General features: G+C 41.6%; 1 protein-coding gene across 3 annotated transcripts in view; it reads left to right on the forward strand.

Annotated features, from left to right (window-relative positions):
* LOC119953753 (protein strawberry notch homolog 2-like) overlaps positions 1-12,978 on the forward strand; it is a 217,847-nt gene extending 204,869 nt beyond the window's left edge. For all 3 annotated transcript variants that reach the window (XM_038778337.1, XM_038778338.1, XM_038778339.1), the window contains 2 exons: positions 4,224-4,414; positions 9,108-12,978. In XM_038778337.1, coding sequence (XP_038634265.1) covers positions 4,224-4,414; positions 9,108-9,442 — 526 coding nt within the window. In that variant the 3' untranslated portion in view covers positions 9,443-12,978. The remainder of the gene's footprint in view (positions 1-4,223; positions 4,415-9,107) is intronic.
* Positions 12,979-13,717: the final 739 nt, after the last annotated feature.

Raw genomic sequence — 13,717 nt, forward strand, 5'->3', positions numbered from 1 at the left:
AACCTTAGATAGGCCACTTGGAGTATAGTGTTCAATTCTGGTCGCCACACTACCAGAAGGATGTGGAGGCTTTAGAGAGGGTGCAGAAGAGATTTACCAGGCTGTTGCCTGGTATGGAGGGCATTAGCTATGAGAGGTTGAATAAACTTGGTTTGTTCTCACTGGAACGACGGAGGTTGAGGGGCGACCTGATAGAGGTCTACAAAATTATGAGAGGCATAGACAGAGTGGATAGTCATGGACTTTTTCCCAGGGTAGAAGGGTCAATTACTAGGGGGCATAGGTTTAAAGTGCGAGGGGCAAGGTTTAGAGGAGATGTACAAGGTAAGTTTTTTTACACAGAGGGTAATGGGTGCCTGGAACTCTCTGCCGGAGGAGGTGGTAGAAGCAGGGACGATAGTGACATTTAAGGGCATCTTGACAAATACATGAATAGGGTGGGAATAGAGGGATACAGACCCCGGAAGTGTAGAAGATTTTAGTTTAGATGGGCAGCATGGTTGGTGCAGGCTTGGAGGACTGAAGGGCCTTTTCCTGTGCTGTACTTTTCTTTGTTCTTCGTTCTTTGCAGGTAATTAAGTCTACAGGTCCAGACGGGGCAACTGGAGAGAGTGATAATCATAGGTTAAAGAGGTGTGAATTGTGTCAAGCCAGGACAGTTGGTAGGATTTTGCAAGCCCAGGCCAGGTGGTGGGGGGTGAATGTAATGCAACATGAATCCCAGGTCCTGGTTGAGGCTGTCCTCGTGTGCAGAACTTGGCTAGAAGTTTCTGTTCGGCGATTCTGCGTTGTCGCGTGTCCTGAAGGCTGCCTTGGAGAACGCTTACCCGGAGATCAGAGGCTGAATGCCCTTGACTGCTGAAGTGTTCCCCGACTGGAAGGGAACATTCCTGCCTAGCGATTGTCGCGCAATGTCCGTTCATCCGCTGTCGCACCGTCTGGGCCTGTAGACTTAATTACCTGCAAAGACTCGCATTCAAATTATCGTCTTGCATCTTTGACTTTGTCTATATATGTGTTTGTGGAACCCACCTCTTCATTCACCTGAGGAAGGAGCTGCGCTCCGAAAGCTAGTGATTCGAAACAAACCTGTTGGACTTTAATCTGGTGTTGTAAGACTTCTTACTATTTCATTTTAAACATACTTAACCGAGTTTTACAAAATAATATTTCAGATATATTGTGTGGTGAATGATTACCGTTTCCTGTATATTGTGGTTCGCTATGGCACACACTTGTTGCACACAAATAAATTTAGCCTTAAAGGATATCAAAAACTGGAGAAGCACAGATCTTTTTTTATTGAGCTACAGCATTATACCCATATTTGGAAAGACATTCAAACTGTGACCAAATTAACACCATGTGAAAAGTTTGTTACCACAGCGTGTTTAGATTCACTCTAATTCCTGTTGAAAGGGTCGTTCGTGTTGGTACTTTGATATTTTCCAATTTGTAAACTAAAATGTACCTAGTCCTTAGCCGTGACTTTCCAGCTCCATCGTATTAGGATCCACTGTGGGTGATTTGGAGCCCAGCTTTTTGGCAGCACTGGACAATCCCTGCAGTGGGCAGGGCTGCATAATCTCACCCGTCCTGTTGTTTAGTTTGCCTCTTATTTCATGGTAATACTGCCACACGATCTGAAAACCCTCACTTTACAGACCTGCTAATTTGAAAATGAAATGAAAATCGCTTATTGTCACGAGTAGATTTCAATGAAGTTACTGTGAAAAGCCCCTAGTCGCCACATTCCGGCGCCTGTCCGGGGAGGCTGGTACGGGAATCGAACCGTGCTACTGGCCTGCTTGGTCTGCTTTAAAAGCCAGCGATTTAGCTGAGTGAGCTAAACCAGCCCCTGGTTTCAAACCTAATGAGCAAATCAGAAGGGACTAAGTTCAATCTTAATGACTCCAGCTGTTGGTAGGGTTGATAAAGGAGAATCTGTAGATGTAGTGTACATGGATGTCCAAAAGGCATTTAATAAGCTGGCACACAAAGGGTTAATAGGCAAGATTAGGGCTCATTAATTTGGAGGTAATATTAGCATGAATAGAGAATTGTATAATGGATAGAAAGCAGAGAGTGGGCATAGACAGAACTTTTAAAGCCAGGATCGCTGCAAGAATTAGAGCGGGTGCCTCAGTTACTTCCAATATATATCAGTAACTTCGATGAAGAGACAGAGTAATGAACTAAGTTTGCTGATGATACAAAACTAGGTGGAAATGTAAGCTGTTGAGAGCGCACAGAGGCAGCAAGAAATATACACAGGTTAAGTGAGTGGGAAACAAGATGGTAAATGGAGAAACTGAAGTTACAGTACTCCCTTTGGTCATCAAAATTGGAAAGCAAATGTTTTTAAGGTATGCAACTTGTAAATGTTGATGTTCAAATCAGCTTAGATGACCTCATAAAGGAATACAGAGTCTGCATACATAAAGGAATACAGAGTCTGCATACATAAAGGAATACAGAGTCTGCATACATGTGCAGCAAGAAATTAGGAAGGCGGATGAATCATAACCTTTATTACAAAGGGATTGGAGTACAAGAATAAAGAAGTCTTGCTACAACTGTGCATGGTTTTGCTGCTTTGTTTTGGCATTCACATTTAAGAAAGGATATACTTTTACTAGAGACGGTACAGCAAAGGTTTAATAAATTGGTCTCTGCGATGAGAGGCTGAGGAAATTGGGTCTCTATCCTCTGGAGTTTAGAAGAATGAGAGGTGATCTCATTGAAACCAAAAACTTCTGAAGGGGGTTGATAGGGCAGACGCTGAGAGATTGTTTCTGCTGATTCAGGGAATCTAAAACACGGGGTCAGTGAGTCAGGATGAGGGGACTATCATTTCGGACTGAGATGAGGAATTATTCACTCAGTGGTTGTAGATGTTCCATGATTGAATACTCTTAACGCTGAGATAGACACTGAGTTTTAGACTCTCAAGGAATTCAGGGGTGGGAAAATGGAGTTGAAACTCCTAGACAGCAGGGTAGCATGGTGGTTAGCATAAATGCTTCACAGCTCCAGGGTCCCAGGTTCGATTCCCGGCTGGGTCACTGTCTGTGTGGAGTCTGCACGTCCTCCCCCTGTGTGCGTGGGTTTCCTCCGGGTGCTCCGGTTTCCTCCCACAGTCCAAAGATGTGCGGGTTAGGTGGATTGGCCATGCTAAATTGCCCGTAGTGTCCTAATAAAAGTAAGGTTAAGGGGGGGTTGTTGGGTTACGGGTATAGGGTGGATACGTGGGTTTGAGTAGGGTGATCATGGCTCGGCACAACATTGAGGGCTGAAGGGCCTGTTCTGTGCTGTACTGTTCTATGTTCTATGTTCTAATCTCGTCCGGGGCGATGACAGCAATGTCAATTGGGTTATTTTTAAATACATCGGACACCTTATTGTTCCGGATTCACAAGGCAAAGATTACGAGGGCTTTAAACTTCATTGCACAAATGAAACCCAAGATCAGCTATGATTGTATTGAATGGCAGAGCAGGTTCGATGGGCTGAATGGCCTCCTGCTCCTATTTATAATGTTCTTGTAGGTTCTATCTACTCGCCCTCATTTTTTTTCTATTGATTGATCTCTAATCTTGTTGTCATTGACTGACTCCCATCATAACGACTAGTTACAGTATGGGTGCTGTGCGCCTGCATTACCATTGTATCCTGCTGGATTGCCTTGCATACAGTTAAACATGAGAGATAGGAGCTTATCCATTACTATTTCCAATATTGCAGTATAGCTGCTGAACTGATTGATTTGACATTTTTGGTTCTTTATTTGAACTAAATTGTTAATTAATTTTGTTTGTTAAAATGGTCCACGAATAAATGTTATGATTTCTGAATCTTACCTATTACAGTAACTGTGTACAATCAGCATATAATTACTGTGTTCCCATATGATTGTGTTCTATTTAGCTGTTTAGCACACTGGGCTAAATCGCTGGCTTTGAAAGCAGACCAAGGCAGGCCAGCAGCACGGTTCGATTCCCGTAACAGCCTCCCTGAACAGGCGTCAGAATGTGGCGACTAGGGGCTTTTCACAGTAACTTCATTGAAGCCTACTCGTGACAATAAGCGATTTTAATTTTTAATTTTATCTGAAACCCACTTTTTATGCTGGCTCAAAATATGAATGAATGTGCTTTGAAAACAAACGAATGGGACATGTCCTGCACAAGACTGAGATAACATCCAGTTTCTGTCATCCATAGGAACGGGAAGTGTAAACTCATACAACAGGGGAAGGAGTGTGTTCAAGGCATGAGGCTGCGTCATTACTACATGCTGTGTGGGGCACTCCTAAGGGTTTGGAACAAAGTTGGAAACATTATGTCTGATATTACAAGTTCCAGTCACTTGCAAATTGTACGCCTCAAAACCAAAGATCAGAGAAAGCAAGTTGGTAAGTATAGGTTTAATTCTCAATGGATTGGAGCTGAAGAGATGCTTTGCCAGGAATTTTGATCGTATGCTAACTTGCCCCTTGGTGGAGCAATCATTAACATTTGTATCCGTTTCATTTATTCACAGAAATGCTCTGATTCACTCAATCTAACAAACTGCATTCCAGAAACGTTATTTATGCATGTTCTCCATGTCTCTGTCATCTGGCAGAATATATTGACTGAAATTAAATTACGTTTCTACGATTGTTTAAATATAGCCTGCCTAACTGTTCTTGTTCCTTAATGAATTAAAGAATATAATTTAAATACCTATTATAGTTAATGGTTTTACCCATTTACAGATTTTTTTACGGTAAAGTCTGAAGTAATAAATCAGGAACCTGAACTAAATTTTTGTTAAAGATATGAAATGGAGGTTAAAAAACATCCTTACCAAGTACTTTGTGCAATATTACAATGGTTTCTTCACAGACGATATCCTTCGTCTTGCATTTTATCTTAGTTGTCAACTTATTTAAAATACTCTCTCTCTAACAATTTGTAATTTGTTCAATATAAAACATGAAAACTAAATAAAAAACATTTATAAAAAAAAACTTATTTAAAATAGGTTAATTTATATTACAACAATATTCAAAGGCAGTACATAATTCTTAAGGATTTATATGCTAACGTTGCGCACAATAATTTAAAAGATGTTTAGATTACTTATCAGAATTTTTTTCGATTGCCAGCAAAATTGCTCAGCTTTCGTAAAGAAAACCACGTGCTTCTGATTTTTGATATACACCTCTCGGCTCTGGTATAATTTCAACATTTTAGGCATTTCAAACCATGTAAATTTATTGGGATAGTCAGAATTTTCTTCAATGTGCAATTTCACTATTTGCAGTAAACTATTTCAAATTCTTAGGGCCTGGTTTATTATTTAGATCTTATCCGAGTACAGAGATTCGCTAATTTGGGATTTCACATGCCCTAGCCTGGTATAAAATCCCCTCTGTCAAATCTCACTCAGACCTGGGCCCATCTAGGCCCACTTGGGGTTAGAGCTTTGTGTGGGGGTGGTGGTGGGGGGGTTTAGAAATACAGGAAGGAATTGGAAAACGGACTTCTGCAGAGCAGAAACATTGAGCTGGATTCTCCGCTGCCCTGTGCCAAAATCGCGGCCGGGGCGGAGAATCCACTTTCACGTCATAATCATGCTGACACCGTTTCAGCGATTCTCCAGGACCCAAAAATTGGGCTGACCACAGAGTACGCCGCGTGGCTTGGGGCCCATTGGGGCCCATTGACAGAGGGCCACCCAGCGAACCTCCGCTCCCCAACGGCCAAGTTCCCAATGGCGTGGAACTAACCACCTATTGCCGGTCAGGCGGCTGGTGTGGCGGCTGCAGACTCAGTCCGCGGCCGCCCTGGCCGAGGGGCGGGGAGATAGGACACTGGGGGGGGGGGATCCTTACAGACGGCCGGGGGTTAAATCCGTGCGGTTTGATGCTCGGGCGCACCGCCGATTGGACGGGTCTCCTTTCTCTGTCTGGGTCCAAGGAGCTTGGCGCGGCTGCTGGAGGCCGCCGCCGTGCGCATGCGCGGACTCCGAACCGGAGGTGCGGGGTCCCGTATCCACAGCTAAAGCTGCGAGATTTACTCCGGGTCCCTGCTAGCCTCCTGCAGGGCATTGAATTAGCTCAACCTGTTTCTCGGAATTTCTGGAGTAAAACTCCACCGTTTTTACCCCGGCGTGGGGACATAGTCCCATTTTGGGAGAATCCAGCCCATTATTTTTGTTTCTCAAGTGCACCCTGAAAGTGGGCTGCTTGTGGAAGAGTTTGGTTCTCTCTGGAATTTAGAAGAATGAGAGGTGATCTCATTGAAACCGAAAACTTCTGAAGGGGTTTGACAGGGCAGACGCTGAGAGATTGTTTCTGCTGGTTCAGAGAATCTAAAACACGGGGTCAGTGAGTCAGGGTGAGGGGACTATCATTTTGGACTGAGATGAGGAAAGGGAAAGGGGTCCAGCACCCCATTCTGACCAGCTTGAACTGATATTTCTGGTGGAAGCCATCACAGATTCACCCCAAAGATCCTTGTACCATAGGCTGCAGATCAGTGAATTCCAGCATTTACGCACCTACCTCACTCTGGCTTTTCTGAATGTTGGGTGAGAACAGAAATCAGGTTCCGCTGTGAGTCACACTCCAAGTGGGTAATGTTCTTGTTTTGTTTTTTGTTTGTGAACTATGATGCTGGCCAGCAAACCTAATTTCCCTTGTGAAAATGAAAATTAAATGAAATGAAACGTTGGTCACGTTTGACGCCAGAGCGTGGGACTGGAGTTACTTTGCAGATTCCCTTCCCTGAAAAACATTCAGTGAGCCAGGTGACATTTTGGCAGCTGTTGTGATCATTTGTCTGTTATCAATCCAGATTTGAACCCATGACAGGCTCGTCCAGTACCCTAACCACCACAAAGGGGCTGTTCAGCTCACTGGGCTAAATTGCTGGCTTTGAAAGCAGACCAAGGCAAGCCAGCAGCGCGGTTCGATTCCCGTAACAGCCTCCCCGAACAGGCGCCGGAATGTGGCGACTAGGGGCTTTTCACAGTAACTTCATTTGAAGCCTACTCGTGACAATAAGCGATTTTCATTTCATTTTCATTTCATTGCTATATCCAACAGCAACATTTCACATCCAATCTGATCACAATGCACCCATTCCAGCCGACTGCAAAGTGAGAGGAATGTAGAGCCATAGAAATGTTAGGATGCAAAAAGGGGCCATTCAGCCCATCCGTGTCTGTGCCGGACAAAAAAGGGGAGAAAAGAGACTAGTCACTCATTTTGATCCCACTTTCCATCACCTGGTCCATAATCCTGCAGGTTCCACCACTGTCAATGTGGATCCAGGTTCCTTTTAAATGAGTTGAATGTTTCAACCTCAGCCGCCAACCACAGTGAATTCCAGATTCCCACCACCCTCTAGGTGAAAAGGTTTTTATCTTGTGTCACCTCTGATGCTTCTGCCAATCACCTTAAATCTATGCCCCCGGTAACTGACCCCTCAGCTAGTGAAAACAGTCTTTCCCGTCCACTCTATCTAGCCAATCAATTAGGTCACCCCTTAGTCTTCCCTGTTCTCAGGAAAACAACCCTGTCCCATTCAATATCTCCCATAGCTGCAATTTTCTATCCCTGGCAACATTCTTGTAATTTTCCTCTGCACTCTATCCAGAGCAATTATGTCCTTCCTGTGATGTGGTGACCTGAACTGTACACAAAACCCCAGCTATGGCCTGAGCAGCGTTTTATACATTTCCATCATCACATCCTTGCTTTTGTATTCAATACCTCGCCCAATACAGAAAAGCATTCCATAGACTTTCATAACCACCCTGTCCATCTGTTCTGCCACATTCAGGGACCTGTGGACATGCACTCCAAAGTCTCTCACTTTCTCAAACCCTCTTGATATCTACCCATTTTGAGTATTCCCTTCCGTTGTTTACCGTCCCTAAATGCATTACCTCACACTTTCCAGATTGAATTCCATATTCCACTTCTCTGCCACTCAGCCAAACCATTGATCTCATTCTGGAGCTAACAGCTATCCTCTTCAGGAACAGCTATCCTCTTCAGGAACAGCTATCCTCTTCAGGAACAGCTATCCTCTTCACTAACAGCTATCCTCTTCACTAACAACAATCCTCTTCACTAACAACTATCCTTTTCACTAACAGCTATCCTCTTCAGTAACAACTATCCTCTTCACTAACAGCTATCATCTTCACTAACAACTATCCTCTTCACTAACAGCTATCATCTTCACTAACAACTATCCTCTTCAGGAACAGCTATCCTCTTCATTAACAACTATCCTCTTCACTAACAGCAATCCTCTTCATTAACAACTATCCTCTTCACTAACAACTATCCTCTTCATTAACAACTATCCTCTTCACTAACAACTATCCTCTTCACTAACAACTATCCTCTTCACTAACAGCTATCCTCTTCACTAACAGCTATCCTCTTCACTAACAGCTATCCTCTTCATTAACAACTATCCTCTTCAGGAACAGCTATCCTCTTCACTAACAACTGTCCTCTTCATTAACAGCTATCCTCTTCACTAACAGCTATCCTCTTCACTAACATCTGTCCTCTTCACTAACAATTATCCTCTTCACTAACAGCAATCCTCTTCATTAACAGCTATCCTCTTCACTAACAACTGTCCTCTTCACTAACAACTGTCCTCTTCAGTAACAACTATCCTCTTCATTAACAGCCATCCTCTTCACTAACAGCCATGCTCTTCACTAACAGCTATCCTCTTCACTAACAACTATCCTCTTCACTAACAGCTACATGGTCGATTTATGTGACATCTGAAATTTTTTCAATCATGCCTCCCACGTTCAACTCTAAACCATTAATATATACAACTAAAAATGCGAGTGCTCAACTTATGGGAGGCCCTTTAAACAGCTGATGGGACCACAGCGAGCCTTACGTACAGTTTGTAATAGACAATAAACTTACACACTTGAATCCATCACATCAAGTAATACAAGTGCCTACTGTGATTTGGCAGCTCCTATCAATTATAATTCTATTTTATAATGAAGGGGTCTACTTCAGCAATAGCCTCACTAAACCTAAGCATCTCTTTTTCTGCTGATTTTCACAGGTATAAAGATTCCTGAGGCCTGCATTTACAGTGTTGTGGGTGAGCTGAAGAAAATGGACATGGCGGTGAAGAAAAAGCAGGAGGAGAACAGGCAACTACTAGCCAATCAAGTACTGCAAATATGTCAAAGTGATGCACAGAACAGTTTATCTGCGGAGCAAGCTTTTAGCAGCAATACTCAGATTTTATCAGATACTTTTGACCCCGTACAAGTTTTACAGGAGTTGTTAGGGCTTGATTATGATCCATTTGTAGAGCAAGATCAACTAATAAATCAAGATCGACAAAGTGTTATTCAGTATGGGCAATCTTCACACCTCTGGGATGCTGGCTGAATGACAAAAGACTAGAATGCTGCTCTGCTAAGTGCCTGACTCCAGTCACAACCCTTCTCCATATTGACATGCAGGCTTAAAATTGACAAAGTCCGAGATCTTTCCCTTCAATGACACTGCCTGCATTACTGAGACAAGGCTGCTTTCTCTGAAGATTTTCTTCAAGACTGCAGTCTTTGAAGATGGATTTCTTCAACGTTTGAATCTTTGGTATGGCGTTATCAGAAGCTGACATATTTCTCTCTCACTTTTTTTTTGGTTCTGTTGTTGTAATCAACCAAGCACTTGTTCAATTGCAACTGGATATCGGACGAGATCTCCGCAAGTATTTGCACAGTCAAAAATCCACAAGAAGGAAGAATCATACAAAGTAACAGATTATAAGGTTCAATCGTTGAAAAATAAAGTTCGTCCCGACCTAGTGACATTGAAAACCAGTCTCTGCTGTCAAGCAACTGCTGTTCTGCACACCTATTATGCAATACGTTTTGGGGGGCTTAAATAAGCACGTAACAGCAGTGTAATTACAGTGTAGTAAACTATCCATGTACTATTAATATGCTTTAACAAAGTGCAGCATTGTAACATACGATTATTATAAATATGTAAACTCTGTCATCTTTTAAAAAGATCGTAACAGGTTTTATACCACACATGGTCTGGCAACTGTGGTGATATTTTTGATATTGCCAAACGTGTAGTATGATATGGATGTAAATTTGTTTCTAAATTATATATTTTAAGCATGTGGTATAAATATATGTTGTGGAAAGCAGCAACACATGATGTATATCTCCAGAGTTACAAGCTGCCTGACTTAAGGATATTTCTCATGTCTTCAACAATATTGGAACAACTTTGCAGAGCTTATGAAGAGTGTAGTTACAGAAAGTGCTGGTTAAAGTCTTGTTATATGCTTATCTATGTCCCCTCCCCTTAAAATATTACCATAACCTGGAAACCTCACTCTTGTGCGGAGCCACTCCACATGAATGTGTAGGTTTACAACCCTTGATCTTAATGTTGGAGTTGAAGCAAATTAAATTGGGTTGTTCTCGCCGCGGAGCTGTGTGGGACGGGTTGGTATCTGATGAGATATTGATGAGCAATTTGGTTGAAAATGTTCAAAGCTTGGCTGATTTGACAGACGTGATCTCTGGCGGGAAAGGCAGCCTTTTAACTTGTTTTTACTCCTTTTATGATATGAAATAAAGTAATATTTTATGTTATTTAAATTACTTTCCTTCCTTAAAATGTTATTTCTATCACCTTTTCTCCCCAACTTTATTCATGTCTGTCCCGCTGCACTAGTTCCTTCAGAAAAACTGCAGTAGAAAGTTTTCTGATCTTTCTCTTTCTAAGATCACTTGGTAAGTCACTAGCAATGCCATCGTAGGGCAGAGAAGGGGCAAAGGTTGGAATAAATATGCAACTTTTTTAATTAAAATAATCTAAGCTGTCATGAAATAAAATCTGTTGCTCAGTTCTTGGCAGGAACTGTAAACCTACCAATCCATTTGGAGTATCTCAAAGACTTGTTTTATGAAAGTCAGGTTTCTTACTGTAACTTTTGTTTTTTAAAAGTTCCTTTCACTGTCCAGCCATTCAAAACTGGGAGTAAACATTGGGACTCAAAGCAGTTTCACCCTTCAGTAACTTTATACTAACACTTGCATCACCTACTCAGGTACAGTAAAATTATCTTGGCGTGGTGGGTGTGTAGACGGGAAGAGGATAGAATCAGATCTGGGAAGCCATTTTTTGTGGTTGATATTCTGAACAGAGAGGATTGCCACTAATCTGTCGAAAATCTGCATCACCATTTTTCAGTTAAACTGACATGCATGTTGTACTGTACATCACTTTATTCAAGGCTAGTCCCATGTGTGTTTTGTGTGATTCACTAATTGTGTCTTTAGCATGTAAGGGTCACAATAAAACATTGGTTATAACACCCAAGATGACTAATCCAGTGCCTAAAAATAATTCCATATATGCATTCCCACTGATTACTCCAGAGTTCTGGTGGAAGTAAATTCAAGCAAATGAAAACTCATATTTAAAAACAGGTACAATAAATAGTTTCTCAGTAATACCTGGCTTATTGTTGCCTTTGGCCAAGGGGGAGAAATACTAAGAGCAAAATTGTGACCTTTTAACTGTCAACCAGACATTGGTGGTGATTTTCCAGCCTCCCCTGTGGTGGGTTCTTCAGTGGCACGGACGGCGGGCAACACAAAGGGCCGCCGGCTTCAGCGAGACTGGAAGGTTCCACCAGTAGCCAATGTCGAGCTGCCGCCGCCACCGGAAAACCCACCGCGGGATGGACGGTAAATGCCAGCCATTTTAGCAAAGTGACAAACGTGACGATTGGCATATTGTGGGATAGTTGTGTGTGTGTGTGTGTAATGGCTGTTGTTTCACCTTTTGTGACATGGGTTGAACCAAGCGATTTTGACGTGACATTGACGCCGTTACTGCTTGGTGAAGAAGCCCGTTAAATGGAGGGATAAGGTTTAATGAATTAGGCTAGAAACTAAGCACCAAAACCAACACTTGCATTAGTCTGTAGTTGCTAAATTCACTAGTCGCTGATATCTACTGGATCAAAAGCAGATATCTTGACCCTTTCCTCTACCTATTTAATGGAATATAGGAACACTTGAAACCACCCAAAAAGGTGATTGTCAGCATCCAGAATGCTTCAGTTCATTTTGAAGCTTGACTCAAGCCGGTGTTATTGACTCTCTATAATCCACAAGCCCAGTTATATTTGTTTGCTTGACATACAGAAATGAACATAGAATACAGGTGGTGTGTATGTGACGGGAACAAGTAGGGAAGATGTATGTAATTTTTTGCTGATCTAAAGCACCCAACCGTAAATGTTCTATCGAGTAGTTTTAAACAAATTTAATTCAGGGACTGCTGTAAAGCTTAAAAACTGCTTTAATCTGCCATTTGAAATTTTGGATGCACTGTAATACTAGAAACCAGAGATTAATTGCTTTTGTGTCCTTATATTACTACTTTCACATAGTATTCTAACAAGGATAGAACACAAATACCAAAGTATTCACCATCTGAAGATGCCTGCTATAAAATCTCTTTGCCTCAGGAACCAATCCAATGGCCCTTTTCTACCTTTTATATCAGGGTTGTCAACATGAATTAAATTTATTCATGTTGTTTTTGTTCAGTAAACAGTACATTTTGACTTTTTTACATAAATTATTTTGTTAACCGATAAGGTTCTATTGATTGTAGCTATTGTAAATGCTGTGGATATCTGTAAACAATGCAAGCACTTTTGCCTACTTACAATTTACTGGGTTTGTCCTTGTTTTCTATTTGTATTTATAAGTGTAGGAAATGAAGTGGTATATATGTAAAAAAAAATTATCAAAATGTGCCTTAAACTAATTATTCTTAATTTTCTACTTTCAAAGAAGGAATATAGTAGCATGCTTTCATTTTTATGATAAATAAAAAAAAATCCTGCAACTATCTTTTTTTACAACTTGCAGTTCACTGTCTCTGAATGTGTGCTTATTGTTTAGCAATATCTGTTGTACTATATTAAGCAAATTTCTACCTGATACTAACTAAACAGTTTGCTTTTCCAGCACATTTGCCAAATCCCACACGACAGTTGCACTACATGTGTGTGTGTGTGTGTGTGTGCGTATCTACAATGAACATCCTCATTTTACAAAGTTCTCTGGTATTATTCTGTAGCATGCAATAATAAAGTTTCTCTAAAGACACCTTATGTCACTGATTGCCTCAGGGTTAAATATAATTTTTTTTTGATTGCATTAATGAACGTGTTGGATGCATCGCTATATTTCCTGCAGCTATATTTTATCCCTTTTGCCTCATACTTTGTTCAAATTCAAACACACGCGTAGCTTTTCCCATTGGAGTATATGAGCAGACAACCCATTCTTTAAGCTCTGCTAATTTTAAAACCATAGAGCAGAGATTTCACTTCTGGACCCGCTCGCAACAGCTAGTATGTCAGAAATACAAAAGCAGCTTTTCCCATTGGCTCCTTAACTCTGCCGAAACATCAGCGACTCCGGCTTTCCTGAAATGTAGGGCCGTGACCATGACCCACACAATCTTGTTGGTTCTCCAGAGGGAAAGTGTATGGTGACAATAGTTCTTCAAATAAAGAATTTCAAACCACTGGTGAAGAGAGGGGAGTAGGATCAAAATACACTCCAGGCCCAGAGAGTGGTTAATAGTTTAAAACCCTAACATGATGGGACA

The sequence above is a fragment of the Scyliorhinus canicula genome, chromosome 18, assembly GCF_902713615.1.
Source record: "Scyliorhinus canicula chromosome 18, sScyCan1.1, whole genome shotgun sequence".
Lineage (NCBI taxonomy): Eukaryota > Metazoa > Chordata > Chondrichthyes > Carcharhiniformes > Scyliorhinidae > Scyliorhinus > Scyliorhinus canicula.